The sequence below is a fragment of the Stenella coeruleoalba genome, assembly GCF_951394435.1.
Source record: "Stenella coeruleoalba genome assembly, chromosome: 6".
Lineage (NCBI taxonomy): Eukaryota > Metazoa > Chordata > Mammalia > Artiodactyla > Delphinidae > Stenella > Stenella coeruleoalba.
The window spans coordinates 106,917,566-106,940,467 of NC_137151.1; the positions used below are offsets into that span (position 1 = coordinate 106,917,566).

Here is a 22,902-nt window from a genome sequence, read left to right on the forward strand (position 1 = left end):
TAGAGACTAAACACAAGATAAAATCATGGGCATAAAGCATAGACATTGCCTTCACCATGGTGAGTCTCCAGTAATTCTATTTACCTGTCATATGAAAAATACTTTAAAAATAATATTTCAGCCTTAAAAGAACTCCTTGAATCGAAAACTAGATGAACCCTCTAGGCTCTGAAAGCACCGTCTGAAAGTGTCTGACTCTCCTGGCTTCAGTGTGTTTATAACTTAGGCTCCCTCAAGACCCCTCCCTCCTCATGGCCCCTCCACATCTTTCCAGCTGCAGGCCTGCTTTACCCAGGTCTGATTTTCAAGAGGGACAGAAGCTGATTGGACTTAATGTTCTAGGCTGGCAGACACTTTGCAGGTTCCCAGACCCTTCGTCCAGTCAGCTCTCAGCTTGTGGGTCATCTGGTACAGAAAAGAGCCTTTTCTGTGTAAGGTTCAACTTGGACCTGCCTCCCTCAAAGAGTCAAGGGCTGCAGGCTGGACAGTTTCCTTTGAAAGGGGGTGGAGCGACTGTCAGGCACCGAAATTGATAGCTGCCATTTCTAGAACATCTCCCTAGATTCGTTTTCTGGAATTAAACCTCACTTCTTCCTTTCCAACCTAGCGACGCTTCTAAGTATTGGGAGATCATTAGCAGACGGTGTTTCATGCCTCCAGGCCTTTTTACATCCCATCTCCTTTCCAAGGAAGAATCTTCTTTCCACTTTGATTGCCTGGAAAACTACTTTTCCTCCAGGAGTTGGATCTAAGGTCATCGCATCTGTCGTCTTTCATTATTTTTAGAAGAAGAAACAGAATTTTAGGGAAGTTAAGTGACTTTTTGGATTCATGCTCATATTCAGGGAAATCTAACTCCAGATATCTGACATAAAACGCTGTAGGCATTATTCTCAGTGTGAGAAAAGGGGAATGAACCTTTCCGAGAAATGATTCCTACCTCTAGCGATTTGGAAAGCCCGAAGACCACACAGCTCCTCAACAAGGGGAGAAACGCAGGGGCTCTGCGCATGCTCAGAATGTCGACGTACAGTTTCCCCGCCCCTTCCGGCCTCAACGGAAAGCGGCTCTTCCTGCGGCCCTCCAGCTCCGCGTCCGGCGGAACTGAGCTTCGGCGCCGCAGGTTCCCGCTCGGAAGAGGCGACCAAGGCGCTTGCGGAATGTCAACATGGCGCGGTCGGGAAATAAGGTAGGAACATCTGTAGGCTTGGGCCTTGCCTGTGCCGGGGGTCCAGAAGCAGGAATCATGGGATCACGGCGGTGCCAAGGAGTGAGGAAGAGAGATCCCGGTGGTGGGCTGGATCAGTAGGGCCGGGGTCGAGGGTTGCGCTGTGAGAAAAGCTGGCGATTTGGTGTCTTAAGGCGGGAATTTGAGCCTCGCGCACTCCCCACCCCCGTCGCCTACTCAGCCCTTCCATCCTCCCACTTCCTCTCCACCGGTCCTCATCCTGCTTTCCATCCCACTCGGACCTCCCCTCCGTACCTCTCTATCCCAGCCTACCCCCGACTCCTCCATTACTTCTGAATCTGGGTTTTTAAAATCTGTGAGAATGGAAGTTAGCCACGAAACGAACCAATCCCAGAGGCCTGTAAAACTTAAGAGAAGGATTGAGTAAAATAACTTGAAATGTAAAACGTCTTATTACCTCTATAATAATCTAATATTTCGCATTTATTGCGAAAGCTTACTCTGGTGAGGCACTGATCTAACGCTTTATTCCGGTCTCATTTAATCTTCACAACAAGCCCATGAGTTGAAAACTTTTATGCCCAATTTACAGGTGAGAAAACCGAGACCTAAAGAAAGTGAAGTGATTAGCCCAAGGTCACCCAGTCCACAAGTGGTAGAATCTGAATTTGAACACAGGCTTTCAGCTTTCAGAGTCCGGGAGAATGTCTCTCTTGCTAGGAATCTATGACCCTCAGTGACCCAGGTTAATAACATGATCAATTTTTAAAATGGCATTTTCAGTATAGGCAGAGCGTGGTAGTTGTCTCTGAAGGGTCTCTAGAGGGAGGTGTGTTCCAAGGACTTGTTCATTCATTCATCCATCCATCGGTCTATCCATCCATCTATCTATTCAAAACTAGGCCCTTTATTAGGCATTTGGTATACAGATAAACAAGATAGGAGTTGGAGCAGCTGATCCCTAGTCTTCTCCACTCCCCATAGGGAAATGCTGATTAAAATGATTATGAACATATGCCACTCACCTCCTTTATTCCTTTCAGCTGCTGAAAACTTTCAGCGCTAATGAAGCAGCTGTTTATGGCAGGTGGACTTGCAGCAGAATTCTAATAGCCTGTATTGCTTCGGTGTTTAAATGAAGGGTTGCCATGCTGCTCAATTTCTTTCTCCTGGTTTTCTTCCTGCTACCAGAAGGGAGCTTGCGGTATTACGTAGACCATTCTTCTGCTTCCAGATAAGAACTTCCATACTGTGAAACCCTTTGATGCCATTTTTTGGATACCTGATTCCTGGCAAAGGACCTTTAGTCCTCTGATTTAGAGTTTTTTGTTCATAAAAGTAGCTTTTATGAACATATATTAAATAGGTGCAGCAGCGTATTTGGGGACTCTTAACTTTTTAAAGGTTCTTATGCTCAGAGCATTGAAACTATGGGATGTAAATTTTATTCTCAAAGGAATTTTGTAGTTTTTTACCACCCTTTCTCCAAACATACTATTTATAATCTAGAACTCTCTTAATATTAATGCATTATGTTTAATTCTTTGTGAACTAGGGGAAAACTTAAATAGTCTTTCCTTTCCATGTTTTGCCTTGCCTGAGATGTAACCAAATTAGAGATCATCTATAACGTCCCTGATAGGAGCTCATCTAGGTTTTTCAAACAGTTTTAGGCTCAGGAGATCATTGCTTCAGAAAACAGTAGTTCTTTCATTTATTACTTCTAAATATTATTTTTTCTCCCTTAATATGGTGTCAGATCAATCTCTATAGCTTCCATCTGTTGATCCTATTATCTCGTGGAGCTTTTTATAACACAGCTGTCAACTATTTGAGGATAACAGTCAGGTTCCTCTAAATCTTCTCGTCTGGTTCAAATAACCAGTTTTTCCTACCTGTTCCTTAGGTCACGTATTCTCCAGATCCTTCTCTAATCTGCTCATTTCACGTTCAGTTGTAATTAGTGTTTCTCATAAGATGTGATGATCAGAACTGCTCACCGTTTGTTAAGTGTGGTCTGATCAGTACAAAGCACAGGTGAGACTGTCAGTCAATGTCAAAGAATGTTAACTCTGGAAAATATCTTAGATCTCATCTAGTCCAACAACTGCTTCCTGCCTCCACAAATTAACAGTGAATTTAAGTTACATGCCCAAGAATTTAGCTACTTGGTGATAAAGGTGGGACTGGATCCCAGGTCTCCTGGGATCTAGTTTAGTTTTGTTTTCTTTTTAAACCATAAAACCTGTCTTTTCCTTCCTTAAATTTACTACACCATCGATAGGACTGAAAATATTTTGGAGGATGGAATGGGGTAGGTGTGAGGAATGTACTCCTGTAGCCATGTCGTACTGGTGACATTTTATAATGTCATTTTATAATCCACCCTGAAATTGACTGCTATTTGTTCAGGTCTCCAACCCAATTCAGTTAAACCTTGGTTGCCAAATACAAAACTTTACATGTATCCATTTTACTTTTAGTTTACGTTTGCCCTATTTCCTTAGTCCCCTACATACATGATTGCTAGCCAGTGACCAGGTGTCTGTATTTATGTGGTTTCCTCTGCCTAAAACTGCCCTTGTTTACATGACGGACTCCTACTCATTCTTTTTTTTTTAACATCTTTATTGGAGCATAATTGCTTTATATGTTGTGTTAGTTTCTGCTGTACAACAAAGTGAATCAGCTATATGTATACATATATCCCTATATCCCCTCCTTTTTGAGCCTTCCTCCCACCCTCCCTATCCCACCCCTCTAGGTCGTCACGAAGCACCGAGCTGATCTCCCGGTGCTACGCGGCAGCTTCCCACTAGCCATCCATTGTATATTTGGTAGTGTATATATGTCAGGGCTACTTTCTCACTTCATCCCAGCTTCCCCACCCCCAACCATGTCCTCAAGTCCATTCTCTACATCTTCATCTTTATTCCTGCCCTGCCACTAGGTTCATCAGTACCGTTTTTTAGATTCCATATATGTGTGTTAGCATATGGTATTTCTTTTTCTTTTTCTGACTTACTTCACTCTGTATGACAGACTCTAGGTCCATCTACTTCGTTACAAATAACTCAGTGATGTTCCTTTTTATGGCTGAGTAATATTCCATTGTATATATGTGCCACATCTTCTTTATCCATTCATCTGTCGATGGACACTTAGGCTGCTTCCATGTCCTGGTTATTGTAAATAGTGCTGCAATGAACATTGTGGTACATGTACCTTTTTTTAAAAAAATAAATTTATTTAGTTATTTATTTTTGGCTGCGTTGGGTCTTCGTTGCTGTGTGTGGGCTTTCTCTAGTTGCGGCGAGGGGGGCTACTCTTTCGTTGCAGTGCGCAGCCTTCTCATTGCGGTGGCTTCTCTTATTGCAGAGCACGGGCTCTAGGCACGAGGGCTTCAGTAGTTGTGGCATGCGGGCTCAGTAGTTGTGGCTCACAGGCTCTAGAGAGCAGGCTCAGTAGTTGTGGCGCACGGGCTTAGTTGCTCCGTGGCTTGTGGGATCTTCCTGGACCAGGGCTCGAACCCGTGTCCCCTGCATTGGCAGGCGGATTCTTAACCACTGCACCACCAGGGAAGCCCACATGTGTCTTTTTGAATTATGGTTTTCTCAGGGTATTTGGCCAGTGGTGGGATTGCTGGGTCATGTGGTAGCTCTATTTTTAGTTTTTTTAAGGAACCTCCATACTGTTCTCCAAAGTGGCTCTATCAATTTACATTCCCACCAACAGTGCAGGAAGGTTCCCTTTTCTCCACACCCTCTCCGGCATTTATTGTTTGTAGATTTTTTTGATAATGACCATTGTGGTTTTGATTTGCATTTCTCTGATGATTAGTGATGTTGAACATCTTTTCCTGTGTTTGTTGGCACTCTGTATGTCTTCTTTGGAGAAATGTCTGTTGAGGTCTTCTGCCCATTTTTGGATTGGGTTGTTTGGTGTTTTGGTATTGAGCTCCGTGAGCTGCTTGTATATTTTGGAGGTTAATCCTTTATCAGTTGCTTCATTTGCAAGTATTTTCTCCCATTCTGCCTACTCATTCTTTAAGGTTCACCCAAGGATCATATCCAGGAGGCTTTTTTAGCCTCCTTATCCGTCCTCTCTCCCTTCCACCAGCCTTGGGTGGATGCCCCTCCTGTGTGCTCTCTTAGTGTCCACTGTATACCTCGGTCATGGAATATTGTGCTGGTATCATTTATGTGTCTGTGTCCCCTACTAGAATGGATTTGGTGTCTTAGTCTTCACTTTAGATTCCCAGTTTACAAACTGATTCAAATTATTGGAGTGTATCATTTTAGCATATATAGATTGTGACAGTCACCTATTGCCACCAAAATGCTTTATAACAGACTACACCCCAAGTCAGTGGCTTACAACAAAAGCATCTGTATTCATACTGTGGGTCAGCATATCAGTTGCATTTGGTTTGATGTAGAATATTTTGGGCTCAGCTGGGTTGGACTTAGCTCTAGCCTGCAGATTGTTTTCAGATCTACTCCCCATGGATTTGTGCTCAGGCTCAGGCCAGAGGAACAGCAGCTACTTGGAGCATGCTCCTGTCCTGGCAGATACTTTCTAGCTTTCAGGAAATATCAGGACTATTTAAAATTTCTCCATAGTGAAAATTTATGTGCCTTACATACACTCTCTAAGTAGAACACCTCCCTTCCCTTTATCATGCATACCCTGAATATCTATGGGTGAAATAAGTAAACGACATCTCTTTTTCTTCTTTTAATGACCATTAATAACATTTTCTCACATGTTCTTTGGGACTTTTTTTCCAGGCAGCTGTGGTGTTGTGTATGGATGTGCGTTTTGCCACGAGTAACTCGGTTCCTGGTGAAGAATCCCCATTTGAACTAGCAAAGAAGGTGGTGACCATGTTTGTGCAGCGACAGGTAAGATTCACATTGGTCTTGAGCTTGTAACTCGTGGTTTAACTGCTTGTTGCTTCCACTTAATAATGCAAGATGCCAGCCTCTTTATGTTGTCCACCCTCAGTGTTCTGGGGAAGCCGAGGGGTTATTCTTACATGTACTCACATGCTACCACTGGAGGCTGATATGTTTATCTTTTCTCGTTTTGGCTCCTCCACTGGATATTACAACTTTTATCAGAAGCAAGAGGCAATGTGATGTTTAAGTATGTAAACTCTAGAGCCAGATGGCCTGGGTTTGAATCCTTGCTCTGCCATGATACTGACTAACTTTGCAATCTTGAATAAGTCTTTCAACTACTTTGTGCCTATTCCAGTTATCGTTTCCTGGTTACAAACTACCCTCCCCAAACTTAGTGTCTTAAATGACCTTAAAAAAATCATCTCACGGTTCTGTGAGATGACTGGGCGTGTGATTGGGTGGTTCTCTCTGAGGCCTCTTGTGCAGGTGTGCTCACTCGGTGGCTGGCGCTGAGTCACCTGAGGGCTCGGTGGGGCTATACGTACATCCAAGGTGGCTCACCCCTGGAGCTGGTAGTTATGCCTTCTGGGGGCTGTGAGCTCAGCTGGGGCTGTCGCCCAGAACACTCAACTGCGGCCTCTCCATGTAGCTTGGGATGCTCACAGTATAGCAGTTGGTTCTAAAAAGGAGTGTTCCAAGAGTGGGTATTCTAAGAGACCTGCTTATGTGGCTTTTTATGACCTACCTCTAGAAATGCCAGAAGGTCATTTCCACTGCCTTCTATTAGTCAATCAGGTCGCTAAGCTATCTCACATTCAGTGGGGTGGGGAGGGGGCGGGAATTAGAGTCCTCTATTGTTTTAAGGGGTAGCCTCCAAATACAGGGAGAGAAGGAATAGATGGAGGCTGTCTTGAAGACTCTCTACCACGGTGCCTCAGTGAATATCTCTAAGATAAAGTACTTAGTACTTGACGTATTGTAAATGCTGTATGTGTTTTCATTATCATAACTACTACTACTACCATTATTATTAATTTCTGCCCTTTCTACCTGGTCTGACTGCTACTTTTGCGAAGTCCATGAAGTCCTTCATTCACTACTCCTCTGGACACGTCTGCTGTTTTTTCTGGGTGTTGCCTTTTCTACTGGGCACTGTTACCTCCCACCTGTCATCCTAGATTTTTACAAGTTCTGATAACCTGGAGTCCTTAATATCTCAAAGAAAATGAGGATGCTTCTAACCCCATTCTTGGTTATAGTAATTTGTGTTGGTTGTATTCAAGTAGTGCTGCTGTGCCCTAACGTAGTATAGATTTTTTTTAAAAAAAGGAAACAGTGCTTTCAGTTTTTATTTTTGGCTCTGCCCCTCGCATGGGAGTTGAAGTGAAATCTGGAAGGCCGGGAGACAAAACCTGGTGCCGCTCTCATGCTGCATTCAAATTTCCTCCCCTCTCCTGACTGAGGTTTTGTTGTCGAACAAGATTACCTTGCCTTAAGATGAAGTCTTGTGTGGGAGGCGGCTAGAATTCTAGCTGGCCTGCCGCACTGGTGTGCTGGAAATATTTGAACCCCAGCAGCTGGGACCTTCCCTCCATGTACAACTGGCAGTTGCAGCTGGAGTTGTTAACAGACTGGGGAATTTAACAGACCAAACAGGTGAAGAATGACAGAATTCCATCCTCTGCCCATGCAGTGTTCTTTTTACTGATACAGAAGGCTTCTGTTAATAAGTAGGTGGGAACAGGGCTGCCTTTTGTGTCGCATGCTATTTCTTGTTTTCATATTTCATTATGGAATGCTTCATAAAGAAGCAAACAGAATAATATGATGGAAAGTGGTTTTCCCATTGTCTAGAACTACAACAGCCCTAAAGTTTTACTATATTTGTTTGATTTCTTTTTCTTTTTTTTCTTAAAAAATAAAATGTTAACTTATAGCTCCTTGTGTATCCCCTCCCAACCCTTTTCTTTCCTCTTCTTCCCCTCCTTTCCTCAGAATTTTCATAGTTATTACTGCACGTACTTTATACCTTGGATCTCAGTGTATCTATAAATAGTATTTAGTATTGTATGAAGCTCTCAAAAGTGTATGTAATAGTATTATTCAGTACATATAATTCCACAACTTATTTTTCTCAGTCTTTTGTTTTTGAGATTTATTCATGTTGGTAAACATTGAACAAATTTATTCATTCTTTTTTTTTTTACTAGAGTGTAATATTCCATTGTATAAATAATTTTCAGTGTGCTTTTGCATTCTTCAGTTGATGGATAGTTCGTTTTCAGATTTGCCCTGTTATAAACAGTGCTGAAGTGAACTGGAACTTTCTTGTCTCTTGTCTCTTTGTGTACATGTGCAGGAACTTCTCTGCAGTATATATACCTGTAAGTGAAATTGCTGGGATATAGAATATGAATCAGCAATTTATTTTTAATCTCTGTAAAATTTAAACTTTGTATAGTCATTCCAGAAAGACAGACTAAAATCGTTTCAAATGATACATAATTAGTTTTCACTGGGAATTAGAGTCTGATTTGGGTGGAAGCAAATCAAAGAAACTAATCAAGAGTAGCTACTGCCCTCCCATTCCTCCACCACAAATTGTGCTGAAAGGATGGGAACTGTAGTCAATGAAAAAGTCTGCTTAGAACCTAGGAATTATCATTGCTTATCAGTCCCACGGACCAGTTAGCCCAATATTCTGTTGTTGACGGTGGCCCCAGGGACCTGCCATAGGGAGGTATGGTTGTCTTGCTCCCTGAAGGTTAGATATCTAATGGTTTCCAGGTGATATTGTATGATTTCAACCTTCTAACCTGCTTCTCTAGGTGTTTGCTGAGAGCAAGGATGAAATTGCGTTAGTCCTTTTTGGTACAGATGGCACTGAGAACGCTCTTGCTGGTGAGGGCCAGTATCAGAACATCACAGTGCACAGACACCTGATGCTACCAGATTTTGACTTGCTGGAGGACATTGAAAGCAAAATCCAACCAGGTTCTCAACAAGCTGACTGTATCCTTTTTGAACCAGAGAAGACTCTTAAGAAATTTCCTTTAATCTGGGGAATTGTAATCTAGTTTGGTGAGGTTTTCTAAGAGTCCTAGCTCTGAGTATGTGGATGTTTTTGGCTCTGAGGACACACGGAGGTGATGTGTGTTAGGACTGAATGTGAAATTAACTAGGTTGGGTTGGGTGCCTGGACTCCACGCCCTGCAGTAACTTGCTCCTCTGCACTAGTGACATTGAGAGGTTGGGAGGTATCAGAAGGGGGTATATGTATTGACTATGTGTAGAGGGTTTGGTGGTGGTGATGGTTGGAAATGTTTGGATGTAGAGAAGCTATTTTTAGAAGAGTATAGCATTAGCATTCTCCTAGCCTTCCTGGATGGAGGATAATTGTATGCCAAAAATCAGACTGATACCCAAACTGTGAGACTAACAGTTCCTTCCACAGCTGCCCTGGTTTTAAGGGGTTCCTCTTATTTTTCTAAACAGTGGTGCCATCCCTGGTCACTGGGAGGTGCTGCTGTGCTGGGAGTGACTTACAAATGCTACATTATGGCTCGCTTCATGTGTAAGAATGGACTGTAATCACAGAAAATGGGTTCTAGATACTGTAAGATGGCATCATAATTTTTCATTAAATGAGCAGAATATGTCAGATTACCTTTTGGTTTATTTCATTTTTCCTGTTTATATGTTTCAGGAAGTGTACTTTGATTTATAACATATATGAATATATGTTAGTGAAATAGACTTGGAAGAAGGGCACTTGGGCAAGTACTTTTAAATCATCACACCGTCAGCCCAGTGTCCACAATTTCCAGCATTGTAGATTTCACTGGAAAAAAGTGGCATGTTCTTGGGATAAAGGGACTGTTTGGTGTTATCTTCTGCCCTTAACTAGCTGAGTCCTGGATGCCCTCATTGTGTGCATGGATTTGATTCAACAAGAAACTGTGTAAGTATCTCAACTGAAGAGAGCTGGAAATGAGCCTGTCTGTGTGGAATCAGACCATTTGGAAAATGAACCCTTGCAAGGCTATAATTGTAGTGCCTAGGAGAGTTGCTTGTATGTACCTCTGTGGAGGCTGGAAGGGGATCCTTTTTTATCGTAGTGACCACATCTTTAACTGAAGTTAAAGTTAGGAAATCAGAGACATACTATTTCCATAATGCTCAGAAATTTTGCCTAAGATGTTCAAAGCATGAGTCATGACTGGGTTGGTTATATGTTTAATAGGAACCTAGCTGAGCATCAGCAGCACACGGACTTCTGGAATGTAATCACCTTTGTTAGCTGGAGCTAGATTCATTCCTTACCCTTTTTCTGCTTAGTGACCAAGTACATTTGAAGTTTAGGAAATAACTCAGGAGAATGATTTCTTAACATGCTAACTCTCTCTTCTAGAGGAAAGAAGTTTGAGAAGAGGCATATTGAAGTGTTCACTGACCTCAGCAGCCCATTCAGCAGAGATCAGCTGGGTATTATAATTCATAACTTGAAGATATCTGGCATCTCCCTGCAGTTTTTGTAAGTCCATAAGAATAATATTTGCAGACAGATCTTGTGCTCTTATAATGCAGTGATAGGACCGCTTCGTAGAGCACTCAGTTCTCAAGAGTCCTCTCTGCTCTGAGTCAGAATCTGTCAGATCACTGACTTCAGCCAACGTTCATTGATTACTCTCTTGTGTTCCAGGAACTCTTCTGAGTTTTGATGATAAAGGGATGAAAGTCACAGGGAAACCTGGGAGTTTAGCTCAGTAGCAGATGTTTGCTTGTGCTGTTCTTGGACCCAAAGAATTGAGGCATTAGAGGAATCTTTTAAGGACATTCAGTTCATCTCCTGCCTGCATAGAAGACTTTACCCAAACAATTACCGGATTGGTGGTGTCTTTTCTTAAACAGCCTAGAGGACTGTGTCTTAAAGACAGTAGATGTTTTTAGGATAGAGAGGAATGTCAACTTGGGAACGATTTTAAACACGTCTGCTTATTTTTAACTCTTTTTCAGATCTAAAGGATACACACACATTTATAAAATGTAATTTGCTTGTGCATATTTACAGATGAGGTGTACAAACTTAGGAGGAAAATATTTTTCACAACTTGTTAGGGAGAGAGTCCCTCCTCCCCCAATAACTTGAATTTCCCCTCCAGGCACTTACTTTATCTTATAGCCCTAACAGAAAGTTCTTTCCACTACATTAATCCTTCCTGCTGCATCTGAAACCTGTTTTTTCTTGTCCTATTTTTGGTAAAAGCAGAGTGGAGGTATAGAATGTTGAATTATTAGGGACACTCCTTTTTCGGATTGAGAGCCATACCAAGAAGCCTGCAGCTCTGAGTGGTGAGCCTGCAGCTTCTTTAGAATGCCTGCCGTGGAGAATTAAGAACCTCTCTTGCATGTACGTACCTCTTAAGACTGCTGAGGGGCAACTCCTTTCTGTAGAACTGTAGAAAAATAGTTCAGAATAACCCATCAAGCTGATACTTGGTAAGATGGTACTTCAGAGAAATTAAGTGCTTTTTAAGTGACTCTTCTTTTCTCATTGAGTTGAGGTTTTCTCAGCACTTCAAAAGCCCAGCTCGGTTTCTGTTCCCTGTTCATAATCTCAGATGCCTTTACATCCTTGACACGTACTGCACTTCTGTCAATGTCATCGGAAAGGGCTACTTTTTTTTGTATGAGCAATGCTGTAAAGCAAGCTGAACAGAACGTAGCCTTTTCTTCCACTTGCTGGTTATTTGACTGGTTGTATTTTTTTCTTGGGTAATACCCTTCTTCCTTTGCTGCAAACTTCTAGCATGCGAAGTAGAGTTTTTGCTCTTATTGTTTGGTGTATCCCATGTATGGTGGATTGTTCTAGTTGGACTGGACCTTCCTGACCCTTCATTTTCATGTTAATCATCCCTTCTTCCTGGTTGATGCTCTGGAAACAGCAACAGCGTGGTGCAAACCTGACGTGCTGTACCCTGCTTGCTGGAAGCTCTTTTTCATGTAATGCAGGACATGCACATCTCTCATGCTAAGAATACATAGAAAAAATGGAAACATGAAGCTCTGTTTTGATGATAACAAATGAAATGATAAAGGAATCACCTTAAAAATCCACATGGGGTAACCAGCAGGTAATTTTGAGTAAACTGAAAAGATCGCTGAATTCAACTGTTTGGGTTTCCAGGGACAAACTAGGGTGACCTGCTACAGTGGAAAGAACCTTGCTCTTTCAGTCAGATGACTGAGTCTTTGCTCCGTCACTTATTAGCTTTATTAGCTATACGGTTTTGGCCAAATTATTTCATTTCTGTAGCTTCCATTTCTTTTCAGAAAATGGAGGTAGAAATCTCTATCCAACTAACACATAAGAATGAAATGAGATTGTTTATATAAAAACATTTATAAAGTGTCATGTAGAATATTATCATAAAATGTGTTTGGTTGGTTTACTTTTCAGTTTGTATATTGATTATTGAATATTCCCATGACTGGTAACCCCACTCTAGTTTTAGTCTCATTTCAGGCAAACAACTGGAGTGAAACACAGGAACAAAATTGGTTTTACTTATTTCTAGCAATTAACTGGTTTCTGTATAGGAATTCTCTATCTGAAATAATGATGATGACATTGTTTGAGTTTTAAGTATTTTATGCACTTTCTCTTATTAATCTTTATAATAATCTTGAGAGATCATTAATGGGCATTTGTTTGTTTATTTTTGTCTGCCTAGAATGTCACCCAGCCTTTTTCTAGGAAGCGTTCCTTCCTACTTTTTAACCTAATGGCTTGAATGAGAGCTGACATCTAGATCTGGCTCCTAGGCTACCACTAATTCCTGGTCTTTTGAATTGGAGAGTAGAGGGTTAAACCCTCAGTCCCTCTTTGGTAGTGGAGTTGGGCATTATGAGCTTGAAAGTGTTCAGAAACAATGTGGAGGAAGCCAGTCTGAAAGAGCGGGGCCAGCATAAAGGAAAATGAAATATGGAGATAGAGAGTGAGAGGGTCACAGAATCCTTGTGGTGTTTGAGACTCTGGGTCTAGTCATCCTAAGGCCATGTGCAGCCTTGCCCTTTCAATTATTTTGTTACGTTAAGCCAATAAATTACCCCCATAAAAGCCAAACCAAAGAGACTTTGGTCACTTGAAACTGATAGAATATTGGTCAAGGTAGATAGTGCCATTTGATGGTTGAGAAATGTAAAGCTCAGAGAGGCTGACTGACCATTTTCTCATAGCGAGTGAGTGACAGTCACAGAATTGGAACCCCGTTCATTATTTGGCTTCAGGGCTTTTCTTCTTAAGTACTGCTGGTCTTTTCCTGACAGTTTGCCTTTCCCAGTTGGGAAGGAAGATGGAACTGGGGACGGAGGAGATGGCAACTTGCTCTCCGACCACCATGGGTCCTCCTTTCCTCCAAAAGGAATCAGTGAGCAGCAAAAAGAAGGTATTCGGATGGTGAAGAAGGTGATGATGTCTTTAGAAGGTGAAGATGGGCTGGAGGAAATTTATTCCTTCAGGTAAGACATGAAAGCATTGTTTACAACTTTCAGTTGTAAGCATATTAATTGTTCTTCTGATCAGATGGCTCCCTAATGCTTTTCCTTTTCTGGGCCACTTTTGAATTAGCAGTTATACTTTAGTATTTCAATTTTTATTAAAGAAATGGTGCACCAGCCCCTAATCCCATTTTTTGAAGTTTGTATGGTTGGTGCAAGATTTCTTATTTATTTCCAAGACTATGTCGGTAGAGTTTGGAAATACATAAATATAACGAACGATTTAACAAGTCAAATTATAAAAGATGAGGTAGTAGATTTCTTCTTTATGCCAAGCTTGGGGCACATTTCTTGGGCCCTTCCTTGTCATACACCTAAAAAACATTCTTAATTGTAAAATGTGGTGTCAGGTCTGAGATAATACTTAATATCCTCTAATCTTCTGATTTAGGTTTTAGGAGGCAGTATACTATAATATACAGATTTTTTTAAAAAACTTTTGATCTCAACATAGTTTGGTCAGGCAAAAACAAATCAAAACAAAGCAAAACCCCCAAATATTAAGAATTTACAACCTGTTTATTCCATGTGGGCTTTGTAAAGGCAAAATGATTTAAGAAATGGGAAATCCCTGAAGTACCATATAACGATTAGTCAAGCTACTTTTTTTGGCCATCCAATTAGAGACTGTGGGAGAGATGATCTCCTTTATCTGTATTATTCTTGGTTGGAATTGGATATATATTTTGATCAAAGAACCTGAGACGGGTCCATAGCATCTAGAACGGTGTGTATTTGAAGGGCCTGATTTGGTAAAAGTGGCAATAGAATACCACACTGTATGGCTGTGGAGTTTCAAATCCTCAGGGATACTGCTACTTAATGTTAAAGAATTAATTCCAGTTTATTAATAAACACACAAAATACAAGCATTTTAAGAAAAGTTCTTAATTGAAGTAGAGGTTCAGTTGAAGTAAACGTTAAACAATTAGGATTTTTTTGAGTAGCAATAGTGTGTATCTGCTCTACTTTTTATTCTCAATCACAATTTTCAAATATTTCTGGTGAGCTATAATTGATAAGCAATCAGCCTGCTTTTCTAAACATAGATACTATTGAAAAATTGCAGGTAAATGGGAATTTTGGAAATTGAACTGTAATTTCCCAAGGGGTTGTCAAAGGAGTCAATGAAGAATCCTGTAAGGTGATGTTTCTTTGCCATAATATGTGTTCTAATTGTAATACATGCAAATATGTGTTCCTAAATTATTTTTCTTTCAAATTTGGATATGGCTTTCTCTAACATGGGAATACATGTCTAAAGCTAACATATTCACCATGATATTGTAAAGAAGAATTATAGACCAATAAAATTACCTAGAAAAGTTTCTTTTCCTGTAACATAGCAAGGAGGGAAATTACTATGTGCTGTCCTAGCCGTTTGAAATTACTTTGATTTTAGGTCTGCCATGAAGGTGTGGATCAGAACTTTGCCATCTGATACAGTAGCCATTATCCACATGTGGCTATTTAAATTTATTAAAATTAAATAAAATTTAAAACTTAGTCCCTCAGTCATAGTAGCCACTGAGTTAAAGAGCTCAGTAGCCTATTGGACAGGAATAGTTAGAAATAGAATACTTCCCTCATTGCACAAAGTTGTACAGGACAGCCCTGGACTAGACTTATCCTCATCTAGAAGACATTAGAGGAAGATAACTTGACTTGTAATTGGGGAGCTTCAAATCTGCAGAACTCATCCAGTTGTTCTCAGATGTTACATATAAGAGGCTGGTCTTTAGAATTTCCCCTGGAACAGAATCCAAACCTCTTGATGGTTTTAGACGTGACTCATAATCAGACTAGCAATGTCCTATGAGACAGGTTAGACCTGGTTTCAGACCCATTCATTCCTCAGTGAATACAAAGCCAAGGTGTACCGTAAGCTTTGGAGCAGGGTATCAGGTAGAATATCTACTATTCATTGTAGATTATTTCTGAAAATTGGAGTCTCTTGAGGCCTCTTTGTCCATAACTCTGGATAATGTCAGATAATCCTTAGTGAATACCACAAATTCCACCTATCTCCTATGATTTTCTCTGTTGTGTTTGATTAGGAACCAGATGAAAATAGAACTGATCTTCACTAGTATTCAAATGAAGTAGCCCTCTGCATCGTGTTTGCTACTTCCCAATTCCCTTTCCCTACGCAGTGAGAAACCTAGAGTTACCTGCTTTAAGACTGAGCGTGGACTGCTAAATTCCTTTATCCCGTGGAGAGTCATTATTTAATTCTCTCCACTGTGTGCATATACTTACCATGTCTTTTATTTAAAAGAATGGAAATGAGCTAAAGAATTGCAGGGTTGTGAACAGTGACGATACAGGATGGAGCCCACCCTTTGATATCTTAGAGCAGGGCTTTTTATCCTCAGGTCCATGGTTTTCGGGAGCTGGTGTGTGCAAACACATTTACGAATGTGCTTTTATCACATCCTCACAGTGTCCTTGGTCCTGAAAAAAAAATGTTAAGAACAACTGGCCAAGTTGAAGAAAAGATTGAATAGGGGGAAGGTACAGATGTTCCTTTTCACCTATCAGTAAAGGAATTCAACTCCTTCCTCCTAAGCCAACTCATTTGTATTCTGGCTCTCTCCCAACTGATGGTCGCCACGAGTTTTCCTTGCCATCCCCTGCTGTTCCTCTCTTTATGATCAACAGCATCTCACTTCTCATTCTAGACAACTAAATGCAATGTCCAGCACAGGTTAACATTTTTAAAATTGCTGCTTTCATAATACATTTTTCTTTATTAAGTGAGAGTCTGAGACAGCTGTGTGTCTTTAAGAAAATTGAGAGGCGTTCCATGCCCTGGCCCTGTCAACTGACCATTGGCTCCAATTTGTCTATAAAGATTGTGGCTTATAAATCGGTAAGTGGTAGGTACACATTTTTAAAGAAATGTTAGCAGGCAGACAAATATGCTTATATAAGGAACTGACAATTCGTGTGTGGGTTATTCAAAACCATAATTACTGCTTCTCTAACTGCTCTCCCTGTTCATTTCATCTCTATTTAGCTTTTATGTAAAAGGCATGCTAACAGAGGAAGCTTTAAGAATTGTCTATAATAGGGACTTCCCTGGTGGTCCAGTGGTTAAGAATCTGCCTTCCAATGCGGGGGACACAGGTTCGATCGCTGGTCAGGGAACAAGGATCCCACAGGCCACAGGGCAACTAAGCCCGCGTGCCACAACTACTTTAAAAAAAAAAGGAAAAAAAAACAAATAGTCTATAATAGGGGTTGATTCCCTCCTTTTTCTCTTTCTCTCCATTGACAGTTGATTGTTAATCATGAGTTTCAGGTCTTTCTCTTTTTGTTTTTTAAAGAAAGAAAATGAAATGCATTAAGTTGTATCATTGTGGTATCATAGCAGAAATACAGATACACACCAGAGTTCAGTTCAGGGTTTTGAAAACTCAGTCACATCTAATTTAGTTGTTAATGATCTGGTAGTAACAACATCTAAGAAATATCAAAAGATGTTGACTTGTTACTGTGAAATGGCCTTTTGTAACATATGTACATTTGTACGTAATAGTATATTTTCAAAAATGAGTTGCTTTTGGTAATTATTTGATGAAATTCCAGTTTGAGTATGAGTCTTGGATCCATGCCTCCGCATGACCTTCCTTGTCTTTTTTCTTTAAATGCACAAAATAAATATATAGAAACATTTAAATATATAAAATATACAAAAACATGTTGTTTTATATATTCAAGTGTTTTTTTTAATATTCAAGGACTTAATTCCAAAACACCCTACATGCATGAAAACCATGGAGGTACTTCAAGGCCTAGAATAGTGTCCCTGGGAATGAGAATATAGTCTCTTTCCTTTTTTTTTCCTAGTTACTTTTTCATATTTCCTTATTGATTTCTGAGTACTGATAGACTGCTTTCCCCTTTCTTGTGTGTTGGGAAACTGTGGTAACAAAATGTAGGGCTCTCTTTTGTTAGACAGTCTGAGGGTTTTGTATAGAAGGTGTTTGAATGTATACAAATATTCATATTTATCTGTGGATTACCCTTGGGGGAAAATAAAATGTAGAAAGAATTATAAAATAAACTAAAATTTCCACAGTAGGCAAGAGACAACAAACCAATGTAGCTGGAGTCATTGTTTTGGATTTTTTTCTGTAAAGCAGAGAGTAGGTTTTCATCTTTTGTCCATCTGAATCATAGCTTTCCTTGTTTTCCCTTTATTTTTCTTTTGGAAATCAGATTCTACAAGAGAGAGTTAAAAAGTGTTGGACAGTTGTGGATGCAAGAACTCAAAAAAAAGAAGATATACAAAGAGAAACAGTTTATTGCTTGAATGACGATGATGAAACTGAAGTTCCAAAAGAGGATACTATTCAAGGTATTATTATTGCCCGTGAGAGTTTCACTTTTGCCTAGAAAATTTTCTTCAAGATGATAGGAGGCAGGCTAGGTTTTGTATTATTATTTGTCTAGAGACACAACTATATGAGGGGATCATGAGACGCTGGATCCTTTAGGTCATCTGTTGGGTCTCAGGCAGGATGGTTCCGAGGCAGGAGTATACTCGGGCATTCAGTCTCTCTGGGTTTTAAATGTCTCAAGTGACAGAACTTAATACTTGGCTTTGTTTTAAAGTTTGAAACTCACTAGCTAGGAAAAGGCTTATATTAACATGGCCGAAGCAAATTTTTTGTTTACCTTTGACTTCCATAGTGATCATTTTTCTGAGTGCCAATTTCAGGTCTTATATCCTGCCTGTTTAGCTCCCTTATGGTAATTTAGGGGATAAGAAAAATTATTTGTGTTTGTTATATTGCTTTATGTTCACTAGGATCTTTAGAGTTGTACTTCATATATTTGTACCCATTGGCTCTGTGTAGTGTATTTAGATAGCGTCTCTATCCAGAGGGCTTAGAAGCTAGCTGAGGGTGTCTGAGTGTTCAAGAGCTAAAATGATAAGATACCAAATGATGGTTAAGATAGAAACCAGAGTCTTTATATAAATTTATCACCAGACTATGTGCTACTCAGTATAATTTTAATTTGCAAGTCTTAAAAAAAATTCCTTTCATCTGTGGCACTGCGTTGCAGTATTTGCATATTTATATGTTTTGCAGGGGTCTTGGCGGGTGGGAGAGTGATTAAAGGTAGTGGTGGTCATGACCCCTTTCTTTCTTCTGATGGATTAGAATGTAATAAACAATCCACAATCTCTACTAATTCCTTAATTCAACTCAATAGTATAGTGTGGTTAAGAACAGAAATTTTGGAGTCGGACCTTGGTTAGAATCATGGCTCCATTACTTGCTCGTCATTTAATCCTCATATAATGACTGGCTCATGGTAGGAAGAATAGCGTGATTAAGGGCATAAGACCAGGAAAGCAGAGGGCCTTCTCAGTGATACCAAGTAGTTGGGTAAGGTGTATTGGGCATATGCAGATTCGTACTCAGGATAGTATCTAAAAGACAATCTGCATTTTCTCTTTTAATCTTCACAACAACCAGTGAAGTAGGCACTCTTGTTTCCATTTTACAGATAAGAGAATTGAGATTGAAAGACATTCGTTAACATTTGCAAAATCTCATAGTTAACAAGTAGCAGAATTTGAACCCAGGGCTGCAGGAGTCTGTTTCTACATGCTATTCTGAATTAGGAAGGGCTTTGAATGATACGCTGAAGAGCTTATGCTTGATTTTGAAAGCGACATGGAGCTGCTTATAATGTTGAGGAGCAGAGTGCCATGGGGGCTGTGTTTTAGAAAGATTAATAGGACATCTGGGTATAGGATGGATTGGAAGGAGAAGGGACTAGAGATGGTACCAATTCTTTCGATTGCACGCAAAGAAAGCAGCTCTGGTTGTCTTAGACAGAAAGCAAACATATTGGTGGAGCAAGGGAGAGGGAAGAGTTAAACATTGTTTCAGTTTGAAGAGCATAGATGTGCAGCTTTTCTCTCTTACCTTTTTGCAGTTACCCACATACTTCCTTTGCCTGTCTTCCACTTTCTATCCCCTAATATGTAGAGTTCTCTTTTTTAGATAGAGGGACTAGTTTATGTGAGCAAAGGACTATGGTCGTATTTGTAGTCTGTTCTCTACTCTTTGCCATGTACAAAAGTTACAGTTATTGATTTGCCCTGTAAAAGATGAGCCAGAAAACATAAGACAGTTTTAATTAGAAGTTTTAGGTTACTCTTAAACGATTCAAGTAAGATGTCTGAAAAAACATTGGGTTTAGATACCACTCTTAATCATGTGCCATACATTTCCCTCTTAACTTCTTGTTGAAATTTTTGTTTATATCACCAGCTTTTATTAAAAGACATATATGAAAATAGAAATGCGTTTCTTTTTAATTAAATACATGGCATGTGCAGAGTGAGGGAACTAATAAACACTGGATCACAGAATCTGCCCCCAAACACACAAGTTTCTTTGTTTCTTGGAGTAAAGATGCATATGCTTTTCCTTTTCATCTATGCAAGGTCATAATCCTTGGATTTTGATGATCTTTCTCCCCATTAAACATATAAGGCTATATAGTGAAAGGGCATGACCTTCCATAGGGCAGAGAGGCCCTGGAACAGGGTTGGAGTTTTTTTAAGGAGCCAAGAGCCTATATCTGTAATAACCTAAGTAATCAAAAAGAAAAAAAAATAGACAATCCAATCCCAGAAATAAAATAAATTTAAATGCAGAAAAATATCCAGCTTCTCAATTGAATGTTTCTAAATAGAAAAATTTTGGCTTCTTCCGTTAGGCATTTGTGTATCTCCAGCATCCATTTTTGAGAACATTTTGTTCTGAAAATCCTATGGGCACATTTCTCTGTGGGTCTCCAGGTTTCTAAATAAATGTGTTCTTGTTATTATGTTTACAAGTCATGATTGTACTTTAGTCAACCATGGTTTATCTTTGGAGGATAACTAGGACATTGCATTTGCTACATTCTTCCTTCTAGGATGGATAATCATTAAGGTAACTAGATTGCAGAATATGCTACTTAAAAAAATGTAATTAGATTTTAATTGTCTCTGTGTCGTATATGTTTGTGGATCTGCCGCTTCTTTTTCTGCAGTGATCACAAGGGGTAGAAATTTGATTCCGGCAAACAGTATATGGAGGCTTGATCCGGAGTGTGCATGTATCGTTAATGTATGTATAGGGCCAATTTCAGCTTGTGGAAAATGAGGCCCCATATGCTTAACAGATGCTCTTCTCTTGTTCTTTAGGGTTCCGTTATGGGAGTGATATCATTCCTTTCTCTAAAGTGGATGAGGAACAAATGAAATATAAATCGGAGGGGAAGTGCTTCTCTGTTTTGGGATTTTGTAGATCTTCTCAGGTAAAGCACGTATTTGCCTACTAATTGTAAACAAAACAGATGAGCTTTTTTCTCATTATTTGAGATGGTGTGCTTTGGATTGGGCCTGTTATTTATAATATGTTGTTTTCACTTTTAGTTTTTCTAAAATGTAGTCTGGCGTGCTGCTATCCTTGATTTTTGAAGGTTAAAAATCAAGAGGTAGAGAAGTCGGCATAAATCAGAATAGATTCAGTGAAAAGTCACTTCTTAGCTTTGGTGTCGGTCATAGCTCATAGTAGCCTTAAAGAACCAGCATCCAGTTCTTTGCTATTGTATTGCTTTCTCTAACTGTTATGTATACTGGAGTGTTTTACAGGAGTCAGGGTCTAGTTGGGTTTTGAATGACCGCAGATCTCTTAGAATATCATTGATTTATGCTAGTCACCCTTCTTCTCAACGCCCAACAAAGAGGTCTAGGATGCAAAACTTGTTCATTAGTCATATGTTTTTTAGACGGCAATACAGATGTACAAAAGAGACACAGTGGAAAATGCAGTAACTTATTGAAGGCTGTGGATACCATATACTATCCAAGAAAGGGTCATTAAAGATTCCCAGCAGTCTTAGATGAAATGTTCTTGAGGTAGGCAACCAAACAGAAGGAATAAGTAGAAAGTGCATCTTTTCAGGCTCTATAGGGATGAAGAGATTTTTGTTGGTTCTAGAAGAACTCAAGTGAGAATTAAAATAAATATAACCCAATATACCAGAATTAAATTTCTTCATGTTGCTCCAGCATGCAGTCCCTGTATAATTCAGTGTTAGAATAATTCAGTGAGGTGGGGAGAATGTTTTCCATCATATGCTCAAACTGTTAGATACAGAATAATTCAGTGAGGTGGGGAGAATGTTTTCCATCATATGCTCAAACTGTTAGATACAGTTTTAAGACTCATAAGTCAAAAATTGAGAGTATTTACTTAAAGTCGATACAGTTAATGGTGAGAATAAATACCTTTTGGAAGTTGCGTATCTCTAACAGTTCTCTAACAAATTACACTAAATGTGCTTTTCTTTAAAATTATTCACTTTGGGAGGTATATAAACTTAAAATTTATGGTTCTTAATGTTGGTGCTTATGAGTCTTTTCAGTGAAACAGAACCTCCATTCAGACCTATTTGTAGAAACTGGCTTATTGGGAACTGGGTCTGCCTAATTCCAGATAGGCAGAAAAGATCTATCCAAAACTCCTATAACTGTAATTTAGGACTCAAAAAACTGAAATCATCTGTGCCATGGTAGGTGTGGGGACCTATTTAGTTAGATGGCAAAGCAAGAAAAAGTGAGCTGAAAAGGTACGTTTTCCATTTTAAAAGATTTTTATTGACTTAAAATTAACCTTTAAGTCATGAAGTGTTTTCTAAACCAACTTTCTGTTGTTTTTAAGCTCTAAATTATTTTTGTCTTAAGTGTAACATCAGACAGGTACAATAAAGATAGTCATAATAGCTACCATTTATTGATTATAATATTATAATCAATATACTAACCACTTTATATAAATTCCCATTTAATTCTTGTTAACAGTCCTCTCAGGTAGGTGCCGTGATATGTATTTTATACACTAGGATATTGAGGTTCAGCGCTGTTAGGTAATTGGCCCAAGGTCCCCAGCTAGAAGGTGGTAGAGATGGGTTTTGAACCAGATCCCTCTGACTCCAAAGCTATGCCATTAATCAGCTATAATCTGCCCACCAGATAGACAGGCTCATTTTTGAATAGTCTAGTTTTTACATACCTGCTTTTGTGTATTATGTTAACAAATGCATACACGTCATCTTAAGAGCAAGGTTTTTCCATATCAACTAAGGTAAAGTATAAGTATGTACCTTTTAATAAACTAGTAATTAGCTTTAAATTAATAAGATCACATAGTTTTCCAGATTCCCTTAATC

General features: G+C 39.5%; 1 protein-coding gene across 1 annotated transcript in view; it reads left to right on the forward strand.

Annotated features, from left to right (window-relative positions):
* The first annotated feature begins 1,065 nt into the window (after positions 1 to 1,065).
* The window catches only part of XRCC5 (X-ray repair cross complementing 5), a 99,423-nt gene continuing 77,586 nt past the window's right edge, over positions 1,066 to 22,902 (forward strand). Inside the window, exons 1-9 of the mRNA XM_079924063.1 lie at positions 1,066 to 1,189; positions 5,980 to 6,093; positions 8,922 to 9,105; positions 10,006 to 10,054; positions 10,505 to 10,627; positions 13,423 to 13,614; positions 16,411 to 16,525; positions 17,878 to 18,016; positions 20,873 to 20,985. Coding sequence (XP_079780189.1) covers positions 1,169 to 1,189; positions 5,980 to 6,093; positions 8,922 to 9,105; positions 10,006 to 10,054; positions 10,505 to 10,627; positions 13,423 to 13,614; positions 16,411 to 16,525; positions 17,878 to 18,016; positions 20,873 to 20,985 — 1,050 coding nt within the window. The 5' untranslated portion in view covers positions 1,066 to 1,168. The remainder of the gene's footprint in view (positions 1,190 to 5,979; positions 6,094 to 8,921; positions 9,106 to 10,005; positions 10,055 to 10,504; positions 10,628 to 13,422; positions 13,615 to 16,410; positions 16,526 to 17,877; positions 18,017 to 20,872; positions 20,986 to 22,902) is intronic.